At 45.7% G+C, this 24,571-nt stretch overlaps 2 protein-coding genes across 3 annotated transcripts in view; one reads left to right on the top strand and one right to left on the bottom strand.

Moving 5' to 3' along the window:
* The window catches only part of LOC105011313 (rho GTPase-activating protein 26), a 78,679-nt gene extending 72,111 nt beyond the window's left edge, over positions 1 to 6,568 (bottom strand). Inside the window, exon 1 of the mRNA XM_034293227.1 lies at positions 5,851 to 6,568. Coding sequence (XP_034149118.1) covers positions 5,851 to 6,004 — 154 coding nt within the window. The 5' untranslated portion in view covers positions 6,005 to 6,568. The remainder of the gene's footprint in view (positions 1 to 5,850) is intronic.
* A 3,465-nt stretch (positions 6,569 to 10,033) lies between these two features.
* LOC105011240 (putative fibroblast growth factor 1) lies at positions 10,034 to 13,635 on the top strand. 2 transcript variants are annotated; one of them, XM_010871112.5, is made up of 4 exons: positions 10,034 to 10,399; positions 11,540 to 11,741; positions 12,118 to 12,221; positions 12,615 to 13,631. In XM_010871112.5, the coding sequence occupies exons 1-4, from the start codon at positions 10,358 to 10,360 to the stop codon at positions 12,813 to 12,815; spliced, it is 549 nt and encodes a 182-aa protein (XP_010869414.2). In that variant the 5' UTR covers positions 10,034 to 10,357; the 3' UTR covers positions 12,816 to 13,631. The 2 variants fall into 2 exon arrangements, with proteins under 2 accessions (XP_010869414.2, XP_034149120.1); XM_034293229.1 differs by lacking the exon at positions 10,034 to 10,399 and adding an exon at positions 10,406 to 11,108 and having other exon boundaries at positions 12,615 to 13,635.
* Positions 13,636 to 24,571: the final 10,936 nt, after the last annotated feature.

The following is a 24,571-nucleotide window of genomic DNA, read 5'->3' as shown; positions in this document are numbered from 1 at the left end:
GTTTAGAGTTTCATTAACATTAGCCTGGAGAGAAAATGAACAGCTTTGGAATGTGCTGGAAAAAGCCACTGTGTTTCAATGCTAAAGTTAACCCAACATGCGCATACATGCAGACAGGCCATAGAGAGAATCAGACCTGCCGCACATGAAGGAAAGGAGCTCTGTGACGCTTCGTTAGTGAAAACACACGAAAGAATAAGCTGGAATACGAAATGCTGAGTGGCTGGGTTACTGTGCAATTAGCAAGCGTGTAACTGAATAAAGCTTCTAAAGCTCAAAGACCTATGTCCAACTGGATTTCTTTTGTTAGCTCATCTTGGCTGTATTAGATGCCAAAATAACTCAAACACATGACTGGCCCATCAGAGGTTAGATAATGAAGCGCAGAGCTGCCACCGCTCGTGCCTCAGGGACAAAGACATGGTAAGAATCAGAGAGCTGCCCTAAATCCTCCTTCTGAACGTCATAACTTAAGGATCACCGCCCATGCAAACTCCTACGACCGCCTTCCACACGAACACACACACACACTGGACACACCGAAATACTGTACACACACTCACACACACACACATATACGTTGTCCTTTGTTCTCCTCCAATGCATTCAGTGGAATGCCCCAAGATGCAGTGACACTCCTCCGATCCTCCTTCCCTCCCTCTCTCACATACAGACTGGAATAATGTGCTTGGGTTTTTCTTTACGGAGAATCTGTTGTGAAAGGCAAGACGCACACACACACACACACACACACACACAGACAGACACCTCTGAAAGGGCCTACAGAGAAAGCAGAGTCCCTGGGTCAGTGGAGTGCAGATTGGTCACAGTCAGAGTGTGATTAGGTGGGGCTCATCTGTTGAATTACTGTGAGTGCTACCCATAAAACCCGCCAGGAGACCCCCGAGCAGGGCATGCTACAGGCAGATCCAAGCTCTGGCTGGGGGATTCCCAGTATGCTTGTTAGAGGAGAGAGATGCCTCTACAAGGGAAGTAAGAGCCTATTTGACCACAACAATTGTTGTGAAAAACATTTCATTCACATATCATTAACATACTGTTGCATATTCACACTAGCAAGAGGACTAGCAGAGGACTTCACTGCACGGTAAGGCACGACATATTACCACGCTGCTTTCGTCAGACCCACAGCGCTCCCTGTCAAATAACTGCTGTTGCTGGTAATAGAAGAAATGTTTCGTGCCAGTTTGAGTTCCTTCCCAAAAGCAAAATTATTTTTTTTCCTGATTTTGTTGTTGGAGCTTACAGAACCAAACTAACTTCATCAATGGTTATTTCACTCCAAAACACGTCAAGCAAGACATCGTTTTTAAACGTCAGTATCCGCAGGAGCCTTTATCAAAAAAGTGTCCCACATCACCTCTGAAATGACATGCAACACTGGACATTACAACGCTCATAGTCAGGCAGCAAATCATTGGTCACTTTCATTGGTAACAACAAAGTTCTAGCCATGGTAAGTCAAGACATGGCACAACAAGACATGGTTAGTCAAGACAAGACATGGTAAAGGTAGACATGGTAAAGTGTGGACATGGTAAGTGTAGACATGGTAAATGTAGACATGGTAAAGTGTGGACATGGTAAAGTGTGGACATGGTAAAGTGTGGACATGGTAAAGTGTAGACATGGTAAAGTGTAGACATGGTAAAGTGTGGACATGGTAAAGTGTGGACATGGTAAAGTGTGGACATGGTAAAGTGTAGACATGGTAAAGTGTAGACATGGTAAAGGTAGACATGGTAAAGGTAGACATGGTAAAGGTAGACATGGTATAGATGGACATGGTATAGGTGGACATGGTAAGTGTAGACATGGTAAATGTAGACATGGTAAATGTAGACATGGTAAATGTAGACATGGTAAAGGTAGACATGGTAAAGGTAGACATGGTATAGGTGGACATGGTATAGGTGGACATGGTAAATGTAGACATGGTAAAGGTAGACATGGTAAATGTAGACATGGTAAAGGTAGACATGGTAAAGGTAGACATGGTAAATGTAGACATGGTAAAGGTAGACATGGTAAAGGTAGACATGGTAAAGGTAGACATGGTAAAGGTAGACATGGTAAGTGTGGACATGGTAAGTGTGGACATGGTAAAGGTAGACATGGTAAATGTAGACATGGTAAAGGTAGACATGGTAAGTGTGGACATGGTAAGTGTGGACATGGTAAAGGTAGACATGGTAAGTGTGGACATGGTAAAGGTAGACATGGTAAGTCAAGCCTACTTTGTTTGAAAATGTATTATTTTGATAGTTATGGTGATTCCAACCTAGAGTGAGACTTTGCATTGTTGTGCCTTCCTCCACTTGTTCTAATTCACATGGAAAAATATAGAGTATGCAGAAAATATAAAAATATTGATCATCCATGGCAGAGCTGTTATTACACGGAAAGATGAGGACTGTCTAACAACAATCAGTAAATATTCATTTAAATAGTAGTAGTACTGTATATTACAATGCAGTTCAATACAGCACAGTATTTGAGTTGTTTAAAGCAGTATCCTACACTATTCACTAAAACAGTACAGTGGAGATCAATACAGTGCAGAACAGTGATTCCAGTACTTTCAGTAGAGTGCAGTGTAATACAGTACAGCAGAGCACAGTAAACTATAATGCAATCTACTTTTGTGTTCTCTACTGCACTAAACTCTACATTACTGACCCAGTCCTTTACACAGTTCTGTACTTTATTGTTATATTGTGGACTTCTGCTGTGTCTCTCAAACCTAGTCAAGGGCTTGATAATTAAACTGACAAGTTGAACACAGTGCGCTAGCTCCGGAATAGATCAAATACGAAAGACAATTGATAAGAAGAGGTTTGACAAGCACAACTCCTCTGTGCTGTCCACATTTGTGACACTAGTTTAGCCATGTGCTAATGGAGTTATATTCTCACAGTATAATGCCTAAACATAAATATATCCTAAAATAAATGTGATCAGTGTTTGTTAAGCTTACATCATTCTGATGCATTTTATGACTCACAAATGGCTCCACTATTTTCATTCCAGCAATTACAAATATTCCCAGAAGATCATTATACAGCGAGAGAGATCATCAAATTACAATATGCTATTTCACACATTTGTAACACAGATAATCTGTGTGGATTATCATTTATATTCTGTTTGAATATTGCCCTAAATTATACCAAAATTGGTGTTGATATACTTAAAGAAGTACATCATTAGGTTTTACATCAATTTATCAATTTACCAATTACCTACAAAAATCTGTAAAAAAGGATATGCCGTCGTTTTTTTACAGGGTGAGTGGGGCTTGTGTGATTTGGCCCCTCGGACATGTTTCTATAGCTCTGTGATTCCCAAAAGGTTCCCCTTTCATCGGGAACATCACCCATTTAACGTCCTCCTAGAGGCACCCATTTCACGTCCTCCTAGAGGCACCCATTTCACGTCATCCTGGAGGCACCCATTTCACGTCCTCCTGGAGGCACCCATTTCACGTCCTCCTGGAGGCACCCATTTCACATCCTCCTGGAGGCACCCATTTCACGTCCTCCTGGAGGCACCCATTTCACGTCCTCCTAGAGGCACCCATTTCACGTCCTCCTAGAGGCACCCATTTCACGTCCTCCTGGAGGCACCCATTTCACATCCTCCTAGAGGCACCCATTTCACGTCCTCCTGGAGGCACCCATTTCACGTCCTCCTAGAGGCACCCATTTCACGTCCTCCTAGAGGCACCCATTTCACGTCCTCCTGGAGGCACCCATTTCACATCCTCCTAGAGGCACCCATTTCACGTCCTCCTAGAGGCACCCATTTCACGTCCTCCTAGAGGCATCCATTTCACAACAGCTTTCACAAACACTGGCTCCCTTCCTTCTGTTTTAAGGTACCAATGTTAGCCATTAGTCAGTACTTGCTGGACAAAGTGCTTTGTGAGAAAATGAGACAAATGAAAAAAGGTAACACCTAGTTACCTACAGCCCAGATGTTTCGATTATAACTGTAACTACTCTGTTACCACCAAATCCCATAGCTGTTCGATGTGGTCATCTGACCGGAGTGCCCCGCTTGTTGACAGGATGAGAGGAGCACATAATCACGAGTAAGTCGAGGGGGACAGGGTTGGATATGAGAAACATCCCACGGCTGAGCTTGTGAGGGGGAAACGCAGATGAACACCCTGATCTCACATCAGCATCCTGCTATAGGACAGAAACCGAATAGGTCAACAGAGGTCCCATAAGAAATGGATCCACATTAAGACAAATCCTCCTCCAGAAGACAGTCCATAAAAACCTGCAATCGGACACATTCATTTGCAATCCCTTCTTGGGAGTCGTGTCGGTGGTTGGAAATCGGCATTAAAAATCCTCAAAGCTATTTTACGCCGTGTCATTCTAGAAGAGGACAACCTAATGCAGAATGGACAGCACACATGCAGCCATTGGGTTCAAATCATTCTGATAGAAATATGACATGTAGACCCTACATGCCTACTGAACATGTAGTAATCATGTCAGCTCTATCGGCGTAGTTTATCCGTAACGTTTGAGAATTGTTTGCAAGTGAATGCGGCCCTGGTTTTCATTGTAACCTCTTTACTCAGGGACACAGACTTCCTTTAATTTCAATTAAGATATCAAAATACGCAGCTGTCCCATTTGCAAAACCCTAATTTGGGTTCAACGGAGTGATTACGGTAATGTCATGTTTTGAAGTTGAGGGCAAGACTTTTCATCTGGATCACTAATGACAGGTTGCCCTTTGCTTACAGAACATCTGTCTTGCTCCGGGCCTGGCTGTACTCTACGGCTGCCTGAAGTCAGCAACTGACTGTACAGGCTTGGCCACGGAAACCAAACGCCAACCAACCCAACTAAACGACACTGGTGTTTCGGACGCGACAGACACAAGTGTTAACTGGGGCTGAAGAGTAGCCTGGAGACCCTCCTGCTGAAGTTTCTGCTCTACTCTCTGTCATGAAAGGTGACACATGTAGTGGTTGAAAACATGTCCTGGTTGTTGTGCAATCTCCCCAGGCAACCAGAACAAGGGCAGCAGAGAGGGAGTTGTCCCAGAGAGTTACTTCTGGATTTAATTCACACAGAGAAAAAAAAAATTGGAGTTTAAAAATAATGTGAAAGGAGAACTGAACTATAGGCCTACAGTATAATGGACCTGTAATATACAATTAAAACAAGTTCTATAGCCTGTGGTTCAGCAACTACACAACCGGGCAAAGACAAAAACCGACGATCCATAACCTCAGTTCTGGGACTCAGGGTTACTACAAGTCATTCTGTCGGACTTCTAAAAGTCCCCCAGTTGACAAAAGAGGAACTGTGCACAAAGGCAACGTCAGCTGACTGAGCACTGTGCATGGCAGCATGGATTGGTCTCCCTGTTCGTTGGCCTCTTTTAAACATCTATTAGGAGAAATACAAAAAAAGTGACGTATTGTGATGCAGTTTCAGCGTGAGGCAACCACGGCTAAAGGTAAACATCATGTCCAGTGAACATGGGAGTTACAACTTAGGGCTTGGTGCAGCACCTGGAAGCAGTCGAGTCTATCAGAACTGTCACTGATGACGTTCGAGTACCAGGCTAAATCCTTCGCCTCACCAGCAACATGAAAAGATCAAGGCAGACGGAACGATGTGTAGCGGACTATATCTCAAATCCGTTTTCTCTAAGAGCTCTAGGCTTAAAAACAAAGGGATAATGGGTAATGTCTTCATTCTAAGTTTAGGAATTTAGCTGACAGGCAACATCACAATGAAGTGCAACACCACTGCGACTGTGTGGCAGTTTCCCCTCACAAAGAGCAAGTGGACTTACTTTTCAACGCCTGGATGAGCGCCTTCCCATCTTTGATCAGCTCTTTGATGAACTTATTGGTCTTGTCCAATTCCAGCTCGTGAGACTTCAATCTGTCTCGGAAATGGGGACTGTCCAGATAGCAGTCACTAAACTCCAGAGCGGGCAGTCCCATGTTTCTTTCCAGTCCGCAGCACCCGAGGTCGGTAGAGGAAGAAATCGTTGACTGATGTGCAACCAATTATATACGTGTAGAAGAACACAGTGGCCAATGCTATGTAGGTATTTGACTACATTACACTACATACCCAATAATCTCGCTGGCAACATGCATTCAGATAGACTTCAATCTGGCGTCTTTTAGCATAGGATCCTAACGGCATCCCCATTAAAACTAGCACTCGAAAAACTGGGCTTGAACCGGAGGGAAGTGCTGAAAGAATATTCACTTCTTGGCTGTCAAAGTTCCCAGGTAAACCTGTGCATTCCTCATGACAACGTCACACTGGTAGGAAAAGGGGAGGAAAGTAGAAAAACGAGGCACGGTAGTTGCGGATTCTTCTTCTGGGCGTTTTAAATGAAGATCTTTCTCTCAAGCTTGGCGTCCGTACCAACCTACCGCGAAACGGATAATCTTTAGATGGACGCGGCTCTAGACCAATAGTATTGCTGCGTTCCAAAACGGTCGGAGGAGACAAGGCGCACTTTGATACAGTTGCACGAGATGGGTGGGTACATGAAGGGTTGGTTGGTCAGTAACCTAATAAAACGCACCAGCCTCAGTGATGTCACTGAAGACCGGGGAATTTCGGTGGGGGGTTTCTAAATCAACCTGCTCAGGCTAGGATTAGCGGGGGCAAGTTGTTGTTTAATCTATAACTGTTTAAATTAAGAGCCAGTTTAGCCTTGGCAAATTCCGCACCGAACTTTAACCTGCGCAGACGCAAATGGAAATGGTATCAATAATTTCCCCAAAAAAATACTTAACTGTTTATTACAGCTTTAAACTATACATAAAACAAAGAGACGAATAGAAAGAGGGAGTACGTGTGTGTGCACGCGCGTGTGTGTGTGCACGCGCGTGCGCGTGTGCTTTTTGTCCATGTAAATGAAATCATAATTTCATGCGTCCTTGATGTTCTTTTAAGACTTTAGCAGGGCAATGAAAAAACATGTCCCCGCTTGTTGTGTGGTTAACGTTTTGGCAGCTCTAGACTTAGATGTGACTTCCTGCGTCTTGTGTACCCTGCTTACCAATTTAGGTCTCAGTCGACATCTCCCGTATTCACTTCTAATCCCCGCTGATACGTGTGTCAAAGTAGTTAAAAAAAAAAAGGCTGTTCATAAGTCTTAGGGGACAGTTCATAATGTTTTCCCCAAAATGTTAATTGTTATTCATTTCCATTTTTAGACACAGCATTCTGAACACTGACAAGCAACACACAACATTCAAAACTCAATTCGTTTTTATCACCTGATCTCATGCGTTCTAGACACAAACCGTTAACCAAAACAGCAGTGCTTTCAATAATGTCAAATACATTTGAATTAAATGGTAACTACGTTTAAAAAAAGCACTGTTTATACAAGTTGGCAGAGTCATATATGTAATAAATTGTAACTGAATGTCTGGGAATAGTGTTCTTTCACATTTTTAGCAGATTAGGGAAATACATGTTGCCCTTTGTTGTGTGGTTACTGTATTGGAAGCTGTAGACTTAGATGTAACTTCCTCAGTCACAAGGAGAATTCTGTGATGCGTGCAAATAAGGCTTTGCAGGACCTTTTTGCAACTTCAATATAACGCTTTCATACCTACCACTTTAGATATTGCATGAGTCATACACAAGACGAAAAGGGGTTAACAAACAGTGTGTCGTTTGGGTTCTGTTACACCCAAAGGGGTTTGAAAGGCGTTTAGAATCAAGCACATCACGTCGCAGCATTAAGGTGCTTTTAACTGGCCCTTCCGAAGCTGAGGGTGGGACAGGAGGAGACCGGAGGAGGCCGGAGGAGACCGGAGGAGGCAGGGTGGGGTGTTGGGATGCAGGGTGTGAGCGTGACCTGGAGGAAGGTGGAGGCTGCCACTCGCTGCTCTTTAGACAAGCACCATGGTCTTGTAGGGGATGCAAGCTTCAAGTGGAAGCCGGGTGGAAACACTCAGCGTGCTGAAGCCTTCTGGGTAAGCTGCAGGGCTTTCATGGCACAAGCGTTGAGTCCTGCCCACAGAGAGTTGTAATAGATGGGATTGGTAGAGGACCTGCACCACTTCCTGGGTGATGAAGAAGTTTGTACTCTAATCTCTAGTTTGAAGTAAAAAAATAAATAAAAGTGATAGTGTGCTTTGGCCAGGGTCACGTAAGTGTTCTTTGCACCCTGGGAGGGGGACTTTGTGAAGCTCCCAACCAGGCAGACAGAGACACATGGCGCCACCTGGGTGTCAGAAGGTGAATGAGAAAAACAGCTGTGTCATCCCCATAGCAGTGACACACACCACGACGGGATCTGACAGTCAAGGGACTTAAAGGACAGCCAAGTGTAGTACCGTAGTCTACAGGACTGTCTTATAAATCGGTTTGGTTCAGAGGATTTCAGCTGAACCAAAAACAAGCCTTTACGCCAAATGTGACGTAACGTAACATCCTACAATATATGGGAGTCACTATCAGTTGAAAATGTAATTGCCGACTTTGAACATCGAGACGGTTCATCCACAGTTGTATCCCGTGTTGAACGAGCGGTGTGTAATCAACCATATGTCTGTGACAGCCAACGCGGCCCAGCTCGGAAAGCACTCATCAGCCAGGATCCAGACTGTTTTGAATTCCCTGTTGAATGAGTGGTGTGTAATCAGCCATGTGGGACCGTGTAGCATGTACATCACCCCCCGAGGACTGAACCAGTGACTCACACAGATAGTGTCCCCCCTCTGGTTGATGTGCTGGGGAGGGAAAGTCCTCCTTTCTCCCTCTGTCTAAGCAGGACTGGCATCCGCAAGGCTGGGTAATCCTGCTCTGGCCCACTATGAAATTCACAGTGGGCCTTTCAGTTCCCCCAGAAGGCTGGTAGGGTCAGAAATCTGTTCTTGGCTCTTAAAGAAAAGGGTTTCAAAAGGGTTGTTTGGCTGTCCCCAAAGAAAAACCCTTTATGATTCCAGGAAGAACAACTTGGGTTCTAAGTAGAATAATTCTCTGCTGAATCCTCTGTAGAAATGGTTGTACATGGAGCAAAAAAAAAAAGTTAGAACTGGACCCCAAAAGCGTTCTCCTACAGGGACAGCTAAATAACCCTGGTAGGTTCCAGAGAAAAGGAGATTAAAAGAACCAGTCAGGAAGTATTCAAAGTATTCACAGGAACTCTCTCACACACCGAGGGTGATCTCACAGCTGGAATATTTTGGCAAGGCTCCAAGGACTAGATGGGAAGAAGCCTTATGAACCTGCCCTGCTCTCCTCACTGCAGAGGCTAGTGGCTCACAGCTGTCATTCCGCTCGACCTGTACACATTCCCGTATGAATGGCGCCATAGGACGTCTCGGTTTGCCACTACATGATGCCGTCACAGAACACTTTCTGAGCAAGTGCAGTCGCACGTGCCTGGAACTGAATCTATTTCTGAGGCGTTATAAGGAGACCGTGTTGTCATTGGTGTTGTGTTCCGCCTGCTGGCTGAACTAAGTACTGCAAGGGGCCCGGCAAAGGTCCTGTGGTAAATGAACAGGTGAAGCAGAAATGTAGAGGTGTGTATGTGGTAAAAATGTGATGATCACAATGAATACAATTCCCATGCTCCTAGAAAAGATCCCTCTGAACCAAGTTAGTCAATCTGGATCCATGTCTACAACTATAAAATCAACATTTCAAATCAACAACCAGTGGTGTTGTGGTCATAATTACTCCATTCATCCTGCCTGTTATGCAAGCCTGTAAAGTTGCCTGCTGTATTTTAACATTCTTTCACTTAGGCTGTGGTCAATTATTGAACATGAAGACACTTTATGAATTATGGAAAGGCCACACTTTCGATACTAAAAGCCGCCGTCCACATGAGGCAGAGTGAATTATTCATCCACCCCGCGCTGTGTTTGTGACAGCGTGGCTCCACGGCAACCATCACTGCCCCGCTTGGCCTTGCACGGTCGAAATAGAACTAATGAGCTTTGCTTTACTCTCCGTGAGATGCCATGGAGGGAGTTATAAAGAGGTTGCTCACTCACTTCCTGCTTAAGTGGATCTTGTTTATGTGACGTTTTTCTCTCCTTTGTGTCTCTACGAGACCCAGTTGGAATTTGGCACAGCCAGTCGCCTCTCGATGCAGACACTGGGCCCCACGTCACTGCCTGAGCTGGTGGTGCAAATATAGACCTGACAACGGACGCCTCAGCTGGATCCAATGACACTGGGCGGGGCCCTGGACTACAAATACAGACAGGGTCACCCGGACGGCCAGGACACTGACCACCGAGGCGTGCCTGAGACGCCCGAGAGACTCATCCACTTCACACTCAACTAGAAGCAAGCAGGCAGACATGTTGGCCCCTCTGGAGCACCGCTGCGTGGCGTTCTCACAGGTAAGTTCTGTCTGGGCGGGCTCCGGGCCTGGCCCACTCCGTGGCCTGTCTCTGGACGTCATTCGCACCTACGGTTTAGTCCCGGGCACCTCTGGGAAGTGTCTGACACCACGGCTATACTTCCCATAATTCAGTGGGTGACTGCCTGTCCTCCCTCCCTTGCTGCTGCCTGGAAAAACCAGCTCCACGTGGACAGACCTCACATTCCTGATAGATTTCCAAGACATTCCGGACTGGGAGTCTGGCTGTAGCTAGCTCATGAGGATGCTAATGACAAGCGGGATACTACTGGCCACCGATAAAAAAGGCCAGACGCCGGCTCCTTGTGCTGAGGAGCACTCTCCTACTGACGCGTGATATCATGAAGGTTTTCACTGTTGGTCGTCACTCCTACTGACGCCTGATGTCATGAAGGTGACACCAACTGATCCACACCAGGACACCAGCAAGGTGATTTGATCACAGCTTGGTTCATCTAAAGAGGTTGGCTCCTGTGCTTGGTTCATCTAAAGAGGTTGGCACCTGTGCTTGGTTCATCTAAAGAGGTTGGCTCCTGTGCTTGGTTCATCTAAAGAGGTTGGCTCCTGTACTCATTTGGCTGGAACTAGACATCACCTGGAGTGGTGGTCTTTACATCCTGGATGAAGACAGACGCATGTTGATATCCTTAAACACATGACTCTGATGCCTTTCAAGTCACTTTAAAGAGGTGCTTCTTTATTTTTCTGCTACAATAGTGTGAAAAACAACGCTTATCTGAATCGTTATACAGCTCTGGAAATAATTAAGAGACCGAAAAAGTTGAAAAGGAATGTTTTGAGTGAGGAACAGAAGCGTTCAATTTGCAGCGGTCTCTTAATTTTAACCCTTCTGTTCCTCCTTCTTTTTTGACTTTTCTGGAAAGGAAAGAAAAAGGTGGAGTGGTCTCTTAATTTTTTCCAGATCTACACACACCATTTCATACGCAAACCGGAGGGCCATTTAAGGCAGACAGCTGTTTCTCGTAATCAAATTACGAGGCGGTCTTATCCCGGATTCCAGTTAGGCCCAAGTTTTTTCACTTCCTTGAATAAAATGAGAGTGCATGCCCTAGATTACTCGCAGTTCCTGAATTAACAATTTTCCTGTGACTCTTCCCAGCCACGGGGGCATTTAGCTGCCACATCGCATCCAGCTAAACACTGTAGGATGAAAGAGGGGGACATTACTCTTCTCGCTTTGGAGCCAACGATACGGCCGGACTACACACACCTCAGACGGCTCTACTGTATGAACGGAGGACATCACCTGCAGATCCTACCAGACGGAACTGTCCAGGGGGGCAGAGATGAAAATAAATATGGTGAGATTTGTTTTAGGGAGGTATTCTGCGCTGTAGTTGTCTCCCTAAACAAATGCTTTTGATTCCTGTTTGTGTTGGTTGGTGATTGTCACGCAGACTAATTATCTTGTTTACACTGACTATATTACTTATTTAGGATAGCCTATTATAGGCTACAGATTTCACAAATAATAAATAAGTCGATATGTTTTTTTCCTCGTTTGTTTTATTCTTCATTAAAATCATTCTAAATCCACGTTGCTTTAGGAAGGATTCAGAATGAGCAGCCTCATTTTCATGACTTTTATCATTATTATTTCATTCTATGCTTTCGGGAGAACCTGGCACCATGGAAACCTGTTAGTTTTGAAACAACTCCTGTGTGTTTGTGATCCAGATGTCCTGAAGGTGAAAGCTGGGGGGATCGGTGTGGTGGCCATTAAGAGCCATGAGATGGGCCATTACCTGGCAATGAATAAAGAAGGTCATCTCTACGGATCAGTGAGTCCCTCTTACTAACATTTGGAAAATACTGAATGAAATAAAGAGCTCTTAATGAAAGGGTGGGAAAATACCATGTAGCTTGCACTGCTGGAGCTAGGCAACTTGACCATGTAGCTTAACAATTGTTGTAACAAATCAGCTGTGTTAGTTCCAATCATCAAGAGAACCGAAACATAAAACAGCGTATATGTTCAGAGGTTTTAAGATGGGTTGCTTTGTGTTGTTTGTCTTGATGTCTCGATTTTAGTGTAATGGTTTCTAGAACTTTACGGGGTATGCTGAAGGAAAGAAGGAATGTTGAGTGTTTTTCAATTTTAGCCCAGAACGTGTTTAATCTGTGTCCAGGGAATCCTCCCCCACATGTTTTAAATGTGCTGTTATGTATTCCAGAAAAACTTTACAGACGAATGTTACTTCCTGGAGAAGATGGAGGAGAACCATTACAACACATACAGGTCTCAGAAGTACCAGGATAAAAACTGGTTCCTGGGTCTGAAGAGGAACGGGCAACCTAAAGCTGGCCCAAGCACAAGGATAGGACAGAAGGCCATCTATTTTCTACCACGGCCTGTAGACAGCACCGCCATGTGAAGACCGAAGATAACCAATGTCAACAAGAACTATGTGAAAACGATGTGTTTGTGATAACCGTGTTGTTATGTTATGTTCAATGGACCTAATGGAACTTAATTTATTCATTTTGTATCAGATTGATAGTCTTATCTGTAGTCTAGTTTCGCCTATGTATGCTTGTTAATGTTTATTAATAAAATGTTGCTAAATAAGGTTGTCATTCTTGTTTTGAGAATACAATGGTCCCATTTTTATTTTTTACGACAAGAGTTAGTTCACAGAGACAAAAGAAGTTGTGGCTGGAATTATTTTAAATACTTTATTTCTCAATTGCACTGGTACCAGGTCCCCTGACAGATTTAAACGATTTTATTTGTTTACATTTTGGCAAAAACTTTTTATTGCATTTTTAAGCATCTCATGTTATACAGAAATGTTTTAAATGATGTCCAATGTATGAATGTCAGAGTGAATGGTGTCAACAATGGTGTCAGAAACAGCATGACACTAAGAGAGGGGTGTTTCTGTCAGGAAGAATAACTTTCTCCCTGGAACACAATTTTTTCCCCCTCCTGAAATCAAAATAGGGGTGTTCTACATATTCAACTGGAGAACTATTTCTTTCATTGAACATAGGAAGAAGCTATTCTGGCCGGAACAGCGTTGCCATGGTGATTATGGACACTGACATGTCGACTATGGCCACAAGGTGACAGCATTGCATCTTTCTTAATTCATGCTGCTTTTTCAGGAAAGACGCTTGCAACTGAAATACACAATGGTTAGTACATACCTGTTGGTACATAACAGTGATGAAATTAAAATGTTTGGTAATAGTAGTGTGTTTCAATTTCCACAGTACAATGAAATTGTTAACTGCTCCAGGATTGCAAATCTTGAATAAATCTCTACTTGTGAAAATAATCTACAGTCTCTATGCCTTTCCCATTTAGTGATTTCCATTACACAGGTAATAGGAGAACCCCCCTAGTACATTCCCATTAATATAAAGCAAAGGTCTTCTATGTCTGTGAGTTTTTTAGGCAACAAGAGCCAGAGAGACAATAACATGGTCATCCAATCACCACCATGCAGCAACTTTACTGCAATAACTCAAGATTTAATGGATCTGCGGCTGCATTAACAACGTGTTGTTGTCCAGAGTTTGTCTGTCTTGTCTAACCATACAAAGCTAATATTCTAAAACATCTACTTGACTAGAAGTTCACTGTTAATAAAACAGTAAGGTGTGTATTGCCCTGAATGACTGCCCAGCGTAGAGAGCAGAGAGAGGACAGAAAGGAAACATCCCACTAAGAGACGTCCGACTCTTTTTTTTTTACCCAGACGGCTACTCTTCCCTTCCTGTTGACCCCAGCCTGCGCTGAACGAGACACCTCAGTGGCGTATTATTGTCAGGTTGGGACATGGTGGGGTGGGGCGACCAGGACGGGACAGCACTCCAGTTCTACTTAGCGCCTCCTCTCTGAGAAGTGAGATGTCTAGCTCATGTGCGCCCCCCTCCATGGGGCGGGGCCAGTAGGCGGACCAGAGCTGCCCTGTTTGGGTCATTCCGGGGGGGGGCGTGTCTTCTCTCTGACTTTCTGCACTGTCTCCGGTAGGTGGTGTGGGCTGGGCGGTGAGAGCAAGCAGCTGGGCCAAATGGCTTAGCAGGATCCCTGCTGTTAGCTCCATGTGCTAAAGGCTGTGGCTGATGACAGCTTCACTGGACAATGAGACACAACCCAGGCAGGCTGGTCAAGCAGGCCCCTTCCCCTCTCTTGTCCCTCACACACACACACACACACACACAGCCGTGCGCCCTGGCCTCTAGCCTCCAGGGCCGTGCAGGAGCAGGAAGGGAGCCCTTCACTGTAACATGAACAAGCGATAGCTTCCTCTGGGACCCCCCCAGACAGTCTGAAGCCTGCAGACTGCCACCATAAAACACTTTGACGGACTCCTGTCACGACAGCGGACAAGTCCACTGGAAAACCACTCAACACCTAAGCAGTCCTCCGTAACCTTGCCCCTGCTGTGCTGTCGCTCTCTCTCTCTTTCTCTGTCTGTCTCTCTCTCTCCCTCTCTCTCTTTCTCTCTCTGTCTGTCTCTCTCTCTCTCTTTCTCTCTCTGTCTCTCTGTCTGTCTCTCTCTCTCTTTCTCTCTCTGTCTCTCTCTCTTTTCCTCTCTCTGTCTCTCTCTCTTTTCCTCTCTCTGTCTCTTTCTCTCTCTCTCTAAGTTTCTCCCTGAAATCCAGCCATTATTTCCCCCTGGAGGACCTCTGTGGACCCCTCTTGTCTCCTCTCCAGGCTCTCGTTATGAAAACAGAGGTGCCTTGTTGACATTTGTGTGTGGATGCTTTTCCTTGTTACCGAAGCCGGTCAGGACGAGAACAGGCTGACTAGCTGATGGCACTGTAATTAAAGACACTGCTTTCCATCTGCTCTAGCACTTTGCCAAGTTCCCAGCAACTGCAAAAGCAAATGGATGGAGAGAGGGATTGAGAGAGAGAGCGAGCGAGGGGGGGGGGCAGGGACCCCAGGCGAGCAGCATTCTAACAGGCCGGAGAATTCTCCATGGTTTGTCTAGGAGGCTTGTGTTGGACCTCTCACATACTGAGCTTTTCGGCAACTCTTTTTTTACCCAGATGATTTGTGCAGCACAGACGTGTTTTAATGGATTGTGAAACCTCATCACTGTGGCAGCTGATAGTTGATTTGTGCACCTCCTCCTTTTTTTTTGCAAGACATCCTGAAGAGAGCAATGTTTATAACAGTGAAGTTATAAGGAAACAAAATGAAACTACTGCCACACTGGGATACAGGCCAAGTGTCCTTTTGTTTGCATGGGAGTTTTTTTTTGTGGCATTTCAGCAGGGCAGAGGTTGGAACTAGTTTCCGCGTGATACATTTAATCAATAAGATATACTTGAAAAATGGTTTTGGTCATAACACATGGTGTTGGAATCTGATCATCTGCATGGTGCTCTGTGAGATGTTACATTAGCCAGGTCGGTTGTATTCTAAATGAGGTCAGGTATTTTAGAATTCTCGCCCCACCATTGCATGTCCTGAATGACACCATGTGTCCTACCTAGCGCACTATTTTTGGGTAGGGTCAGTAGGGAGTTGCGCACAGTTCCTCTTAAAGGTAAAGCCATTCAAATAAATGATAAAAAAAAACATATACCTGTCTCTCTTTTGGTAAAAGACAAAACAACAGGCCAGTGGATCTTAGACAGTGCTGTTGATCTTTGACAGAGCAGTGGGTCTTAGACAGAGCAGAGGATCTTAGACAGAGCAGAGGATCTTAGACAGAGCAGAGTATCTTAGATCAGAGGATCTTAGTTCAGAGGATCTTAGTTTAGAGGATCTTAGATCAGAGGATCTTAGATCAGAGGATCTTAGATCAGAGGATCTTAGATCAGAGGATCTTAGACAGAGCAGAGCAGTAGATCTCAGACAGAGCAGTGAGTGGATGAACCATAATGACAGAGTGTGTCCTGTCCCGTCACGGCAGGAGATCCAACGCCCTCTCCCCCTGATTTGGAGCGCAGACACCTGTTTGTTGTTATGGCCCTCACCTGGGATTCTCAGCACTGTCTTTATTTCAGCTCCTCTTTCCCTAGTGTATCTTGTTGGTCATTGTTGGATTCTTGTGCCACCCATGTTTTTCGTGTATAGTTTTCACGTTTGTTTCTCCCCATTGTTATTTTATTAAAGTAATCCGCTCTCCAGGCGTCTGTGTCCCCTGCCTGCTGCTTACGACATCACACTTTTTTATTGAATATACACTTTCAACCACATTTTAAGGCTATGTATCGTTTGTTTATGTTATTTTACCACATTAGAGTAAAACAAGAGGATACTTTGGGTGACAGTTGCTAATAATAATTAATCCCCAATCTCCCATTTGTGTCGGTCATAGATTTAGCAACTAAAGGATTCTACCGTCAGTGAAATTATGTCAGATACACTAGAAGAGTTGGGTGTAAAGGACCTGTGAGATGTTATCATCCAGTAGGACTGACGTAAAACAAAGAGTCTGTTCGTCCTGTCGGTCTCATACTGTGTGTGAGTTATAGATGTAGCGTCTCCGTTATGGGTCAGATCCGTGAGAACTCCAATCCATTATCGTTCCATATCACATATGTTAGTATCTAGCTGCTGTGACCGGAACCGCCTGTCGTCTCAGCTCTGACATCACACTTCCTGCTTAGTGCTTACTCACACCAATGACCACACTGATGACGCCTAAAATGGGAGAAAATAAAATTCTTGCAGAGCCAAAGAAACCTGACGTGCTGTGCTTTTCTTAGGCCTGTGTGTGCGTCATACCATACCATAACAATATCAAACTAAAGCTACGGCTTTGTGGGTATATTCCCAGATTTCAGATGGGCAAAAGCCATTATATTTCACTCACAAAGCGCAGTTCACTTTTGGGCAGTAATGCTTCCAGGCTTTCTGGCTTTCATTTGGCACAAAGCATCACGATTGGATGAAAGACCAAAGTCGTTCATTCTCACCCTGTTTTTCTAAGGCTGGAAATGTGGTATTTTTTTCAATAACTGTTAATGAAAGGAACCTAATTTAAGCAACAGACAGCGCAGAATACAAGACTGGGACCTTGGAATAAACCGAGGAAAACCACCTAGTTCATCACTTTCCTGTCACATCCTTTTTTCAGGGGGGGGCGCGTTTTCATTTCCTCTGAGGTGGTCATGGAACCAGTCTATTTAAGGCAGGTGCGTATGCAGACGCAAACGCCCCCATCTATCCATGGTGTTGCATACTCTTCCGCACAATATTTCTGGGAAGCAGGGCCTTCTTAGTGAAGTTATCTCTTCCTCTTATATTTCCCCTTCCTGTCATTCTCTCTGGTCAAAACCCCCTGGGCAGAAAATAGGTACAACTTAGAACAAACAGTCTGGGCTTTGACTATTTCTGGCAAATACCTCGCATTCCACATGTCAGATATCTTGGATATTTTTAGTATTTTCTTTTTCTTTTCTTACGACAATGACGGTAACGTTTCACGGGAGGCCTTTCCTTTCTCTCTCCAACCTTCTTTTCTTTCTGTTTTTAAGTTTCCTCCTCCCCCCCCTCACCCCGAAGGAGAGGAGAGCTCCTATAATTATTCCCTCCTCAACAGGAATGTCCAAACAAATCTGCCTTTTGAAGTGTGCCATTGTCTCAGCACAGGGGCGGAGGAGGTGGGAGCTAGCGGTTCTCAGCGGTGCTTCCTGTCTTGTGTGTGCAAGCTCAATGCCCATTGACACGGGCCCTGCACACCCACATCCTCCGTGACCAGGTCGGAGCTTTCAGCCGGAGCTTTTGGTTCTGAGGCACAACGCTGCGGAATCGGAATCCTCTGTGTGAATTAGTGGACCCACGTGAAAGGCTTTAAGTGCCGTTCTGGAGAGGGGCTTTAACTCCACTGCCTCGTCCGTTAGATTTGTGAGACAGCCGGTTCAGGCAAACCTGTGTAGGCAGGCGAGCCTCGAAGAAGGTGGAAACCATTTTTTCCCATTTTTGTTATTTTCAGACTTTTTTTTTACCACCAGGTCTTCAGCTGTATTATTTCACCCAAAAATTTAATCATTACATAGTCATATTCAAAGAAAGTTTCGTTCAACTCAAGGAACTTCTGACAGTGTTCTGAATACAGGGTATTGATGATGAAGAGGTTTTCAAAATGCTACAATAGGTCGTAATAATTTGTCATCTCCTTGTGCGCGCCGGAAAAGTATAAGTATAATGTCAACTGTCTCAGTGAGGTCGAAAAACAAAGAGCTCCAGAACATGTCAGGGGAACAGGCGTGATGGAGGTCTTGTCAGATACAACAGGCATTCCCATAGTTCTTTTCCCTGCCATGGTTTCCTGAGCCAAGTGCAGGCGGAGAGATCCAGGCCCTGGGAGAGGGATTTCTGGCCTTATTTGCCGTTTCGTTGCCTCTAAGCAGCCGACAGGGGAGGGGCGGGCTTCCGGTCCGGAAGTGGACTGAGACGGTCCGGGCCTCCTGCAGAATCGCAGGCCTTGAAGTGGATCTGCGTGAGGCATGAGCTGACCCATAATGGGGCAGGTTGAGGCCTGCAAGTGTGCTCGTGTGTGAGCGCGTGTTTGCGTGTGCGTGTGTGTGTGTTGGGCGGACGCGTTTCCCCTTCTCAAAACTATTTAAGACTGGCTTTTAACTTCCACCCCCGTTGGGCCGGCACCGAGAGATTTTCTCGTTTCTACATCCCAGTGAAAGAAAGAGGCAGCCATGTTTGTGTAGGATCAGATATCTGTCGAACGGGGCTCTGGGATAGGTCCAGAGACGGGTGGTGTGTTCAGGAGATGCCATAATCACCTGGATGGGGGCTCAGTGTTCAGCTACAAGGAAAAATCACCACGCTAGAATTGAAAAGGACAACAGCTCTTGGACTCAGGCCAGTCCGGGCAGGCAGAGAGACAATGAGACAGAATGGCAGAAAGGCAAAGAGACATGCAGACAGACAGTCAGGCAGAGAGGGGCCATGTGTACAGGTTCTCCCAGTAAGACATGTTCTTGTTTTTCTTTTGACCCGCACTTCCGGTCCTGAGTGATCTGATGTCCATAATATACATACTGATTGCCCTCAGACATTCTTCATGGTGGGCATATTTACTTTAGCTGGATAGCCTTCAGTTCAATCTAATTTGAAAAATCATTACCTACCGTAGGAGAGAATGCATGTATACTGTGGGCCCATGGCCCATACACTTAGAGTCTACCTCAGTTCAACAGATCTATATCTAATTTCTCATTTCCTTTCCCAGTACACAGAGAGAATGAGTAATCTTGAAAATCTAGCCTACATAACAAAAGCATGTCTCTCACATGTTTCCCCATGCTGACATTTAATGTGAAACTGAGACTTAATGTGAAAACATCAGGTCAGAATGGAAAACACTTTTCAGATTGACGTTAATGTTCTTAGTATGTCAGTATTTTGTTAGGCTCCCCATCAGTTACGGCCTGAAGCGGACCCCAGAACATAACATGACACAGCACCTATGGATCAGAACAGCAATGCGCCAGAGTTCTGAACACGGGCCGTCCAGCTGTCCGGTGGGGAGGTACCAGCATGTAAATCCCCTTCAAATTGGCAGACATGGCAGTCACGTGACCAACCACAGACCGGACCGCAGATAGAGACACAGACGTCCTGTGTACAGAGGAGGGCAGGGGCGCGCCAAGGCCATTAGAGCAGCTGTGGTGTTGGACTGCTGTCTGCTATTCAAACTTTTTGACTGAGAAACAGAGACAGATAGAGGCAGCGAGAGAGAGGGCACAGGGTGAGAACAGATACTTCCCAGCCAAGATGCAGAGTCCTCAGGTGGTCAGAGCAGTGATGGTGGGCTGTGGTGTGGTTGGGTATTCATAGTTTTGTTTACGTGGTTGCTCTGACAGCCTGGCGGTCAAAACATTGTTAAAACATGGCGGCTAACACTGGGAATTCTATGGAACTACTGCTAAAGCTGGTTAAGTGTTCTACTTTTACAGCCCATGAGTGTTTAGATTACCACACAAAGCATGAAAAACAAAGGTACGCAAATAAACTGCAAGTCTTAGGTACTTGTGACCCACATACATCACCCGCTGTGTTATTCACATCATTAAAAACAGCGACATCCCTCCCGGGCTGAACTTTGGGGATTCCCACACGGAAAACTCATCCAAAACACATGCACATATACACTCACCTAAAGGATTATTAGGAACACCTGTTCAATTTCTCATTACTGCAATTATCTAATCAACCAATCACATGGCAGTTGCTTCAATGCATTTAGGCGTTTGGTCCTGGTCAAGACAATCTCCTGAATTCCAAACTGAATGTCAGAATGGGACAGAAAGGTGATTTACATATAAACAGTACGGTATCTCTCCTCAATGCCTGGGTCTGGTACGGTATCTCCCCTGATTGTCTTGGTCCGGTATAGTATCTCCCCTCATTGCCTTGGTCCGGTATGGTATCTCTCCTCATTGTCTTCGTCCGGTACAGTATCTCCCCTCGTCCCGAGCCGGTCACTCCAGGTGGAGCAGCCAGGTGGATGGCAGTAACCCGCAGTGCACCCACTACCCCTCAACACCAACACAAGCACCCCGTACCCTCGCTTCTAATCCCACCCCCAACAGAGTGTACATCACCAGGAAGGGGAGACATAACATCACCCCTATCATCTACTAGGTCACCCCCTCATCTGGGCAGACAGAGGAAGGAGGAGAGACGGGGAGGGCAGCGATACGGAGCGAGGGAGAGAAAGAAACTGAGGGAGGAGAGACTGGGAGGGCAGCGATACGGAGCGAGGGAGAGAAAGAAACTGAGGGAGGAGAGACTGGGAGGGCAGCGATACGGAGCGAGGGAGAGAAAGAAACTGAGGGAGGAGAGACTGGGAGGGCAGCGATACGGAGCGAGGGAGAGAAAGAAACTGAGGGAGGAGAGACTGGGAGGGCAGCGATACGGAGCGAGGGAGAGAAAGAAACTGAGGGAGGAGAGACTGGGAGGGCAGCGATACGGAGCGAGGGAGAGAAAGAAACTGAGGGAGGAGAGAGGCAGGGTGAGAAAGGGAGATGGGGAGAGAGAATGTTAAAAGCAAGATGGGATGGTTGATTTGTTTCTGTATATACCACATTACATACATCCAAAGTGTTTGACAAAAGTCATTAAAACACAATTACAGGCTTGATGACCAGATTAACAGTATCTCACCATGTAGCGAAAACAAATCTCTGTGTAGTATCTCCTTTGTCATATACCGCTTACTGTTTATATGTATTCCCACAGTCACAGTAAGGGGCTTGTGTTAGAAGGGGCACCACTCAAAACAACCCCTTCTTTCACCTGGGAAGCAACAACTGTACTATGTGAACCTGTCATTGTGTGAAAACAAACAGGGCGCTGGCATATTTCATCTACACACGACCTGCCAATGGGCTGTGACCCAACGTCACGCTGGCCACGCCCCCCAGCACCCCGCAGCAGTTTCGATGTCGACACTGGCCACGCCCCCAGCACCCCACAACAGTTTCAATGTCGACACTGGCCACGCCCCCAGCACCCCACAACAGTTTCGATGTCGACACTGGCCACGCCCCCTGCACCCCACAACAGTTTCGACGTCGACACTGGCCACGCCCCCAGCACCCCACAACAGTTTCGGTGTCGACACTGGCCACGCCCCCAGCACCCCACAACAGTTTCGGTGTCGACACTGGACACCCCATTCAGAAATCCAAAAGCTATCGGTGCTACTGTGTAGAGAGAGGAAATAGAGAGACAAAAAGATACAGAGAGAGAACTAGGGAGAGAGAGAAGGAGAGAGAGAAGGAGAGAGGGAGGGAATCAGGTTCACGTGTTATCGGTCCAGTATGCCATGTCCAGCTGATGAGCACTCACTGTTCTCTTGTTACTGAGAGGCGGAGGCTGGACCGGAGCACTGGGCTCTACGCTGTGCATCGTCTCCCAGCTGGGCCAAAGGTTCAGCCAAAAGGAGCAACAGCTTCATTTACCTTCCCCGGGCCATAATCACTCACAGGCAGAGCGCCGACCCTTGCACATGGTGGAGTGGAGCACATCGCGGGGAAAGGCCCAGTAAAAGGCTGGGTTATTTCAGTGTCACCAATGTCGACCTACGCCTGGTCTACAAAGTCGTTTTTTTGTTTGTGAGAATTGACGTGAGGTGTCTAGTTTTTCCAGTTACAAATCGAGTTAACTGAAGTTACTGCCAGGCAGTTTGAGTTCATGCCCGAAAGATGTAAGAACAGCCCGAATGGATCAGTTTCAGTTCGGGTGACAACGCCGGTGAGTTTCGACTGCTCAGTGGAAAATCCAACTTGCTCCCTTTACGTGCAAACGGGGGAAATGCTAGTCAGGCCTGTGAGTCAGTCTCCTCCGTTATCACCAGTACCACAGCACCATTCTGAGTGCGTGTAAATACGCTTCGGTAATACATTTCACCCAGAGAGTCATCCAGAGAGTACCTAACCCTAATTACACTCTGTCCCAAATTGAACCCCATTTCTTATCAGTCTTCTCTTCCCATCATTCCTATGGTGCTGATGCAGAGTAGTGTACACTAGCCGTTTTAGGGGAATAGGCTGGCAATTAGGACACAGGCGTACTCTCACTACTGGATGACAATACATTATGATAACACATAGGTCCGGTCTGTTTATAGAAGTCTGTTCATCAGCTCAGAAACAACCAAGGTTGATGTGTGTAATCACAGACATTACATAAGCGGGACACACAGAATGGATAAGGTATTCTAACAGATAATGGCTCCTTTCCCTTGCCAGCACAGATACATTTTGGTAGGAGTGAGGATTCAACAAGACATTGTTAGAAGCCTTTACAATGTTAACATTTGCTGCCATGTTCATCTGCCCAACATCTGGTTTGTGGTCATCTACGTGTTTCATGATGTATTTTGTTCTGTCAATGAACCAAGATTGAGTTATATAGCATATTTCTTATGAATAAACGCATTTCAAGTTTCTTAAAACAGTAGATGCATGTTGTATAACAAAACTAGAAAAATGTGACAATAATTTTATATTAGTGGGATTGAGAGATAAGTGCAATAAATAAAGAAATGTAGATATGGTTAGAATCAATGCAATAGCATGATTTAAAACACCCTAAATAAACGTGTGGCTAGAAATGTATTGTATCTTAAGATCCTAAACTGATAACTCTCTTGTTTTCTCTTGTCATCTCCTTGTCTCTCACTCTCTGTCTTTTTCTCCCTGTCTCTCTGTGTCTCTCTGTGTGTGTCTCTCTCTCTGTCTCTCACTCTCTGTCTCTCTCTGTGTCTCTCTGTGTGTCTCTCTTTCTGTGTCTCTGTCTCTCACTTTTTGTCTCTCAGTCTATCTCTATGTCTCTCGTTCTCTGTCTCTTGCTCTCCATCTTTTGCTCTCTGTCTCTCTCTCTCTTTATACACTCTGACTATACCTCTGTCTTCATCGTCACCCTCTTGACCTAGTAACGGAAAACAGGAGTTATATTTTGGTCTTCATTCATATGCGTGCTGGCTGCTTATTTTCTGTGCTGACTGCTTATTTTCTGTGCTGACTACTGATTGGTCAGCAACAGTGAAAGTGTACCCCAGGAAGTAGCAGGCCGCCCCAATGCTGTTGTTGATCACTGCTGCGAACGGAGTGACAGGGTTTGGGGGGCACACACATTCCTCCCCGCCTCAAAATGTGCCTTGTGATCATATAAATGGGGCAAGCGAGTGGGGAAAAAGAGACCCATTATTTTAGCTTCTGCCCGGACCCTTTTGTGAGCAGCTCAGCCTTTCAATGGGAGCGATCAACCAACCGAAACAATCCATAATGGTTTTTCCGCCTCATCCACAAGTCTGGAAGCGTGCCTCCGCTCCAAGCCCCCCCCCCCCCCGTGCTGCCGTGCCAACCTGCCCGTGGGTGGATGGGGACATGCCTCTGAATGAGACGGCGGAAGACCCCATGAAAGGAGAGGACGCAGCCACTGAGACAGAGGCCCCCGAACAGCCGCTCGGATCACGTTAGAGCCGTGGCTCACGCCGACGACACTGAACACGTCGGAGGACATTGGCTCTGGACAGCCTGTCTCATCTCAGGTGTTGCCTGCATGCCGTGAGTTTACCGTACACCATCCGTATCAGCGTGTCAGTTTCGTTCGCCTATATATTTCTTTTTTGTTGACCGTGTTGCAGTACTTGCAGACTGACTGTGCATTCCTCTGTCATTTGTGCCCATTCAT

This window comes from Esox lucius, chromosome 7 (assembly GCF_011004845.1).
Source record: "Esox lucius isolate fEsoLuc1 chromosome 7, fEsoLuc1.pri, whole genome shotgun sequence".
Classification (NCBI taxonomy): domain Eukaryota; kingdom Metazoa; phylum Chordata; class Actinopteri; order Esociformes; family Esocidae; genus Esox; species Esox lucius.
This window is presented reverse-complemented; position numbering and strand designations above follow the sequence as displayed.

Excerpts from the sequence above, each read along its gene's own strand:
- LOC105011240 (XM_010871112.5), top strand. The coding sequence starts at position 10,358 with ATGTTGGCCCCTCTGGAGCACCGCTGCGTGGCGTTCTCACAG. Across the intron at positions 10,400-11,539 it reads GCTGCGTGGCGTTCTCACAG|CCACGGGGGCATTTAGCTGC; the intron begins GTAAGTTCTGTC and ends GACTCTTCCCAG. Across the intron at positions 12,222-12,614 it reads AAGGTCATCTCTACGGATCA|AAAAACTTTACAGACGAATG; the intron begins GTGAGTCCCTCT and ends TATGTATTCCAG.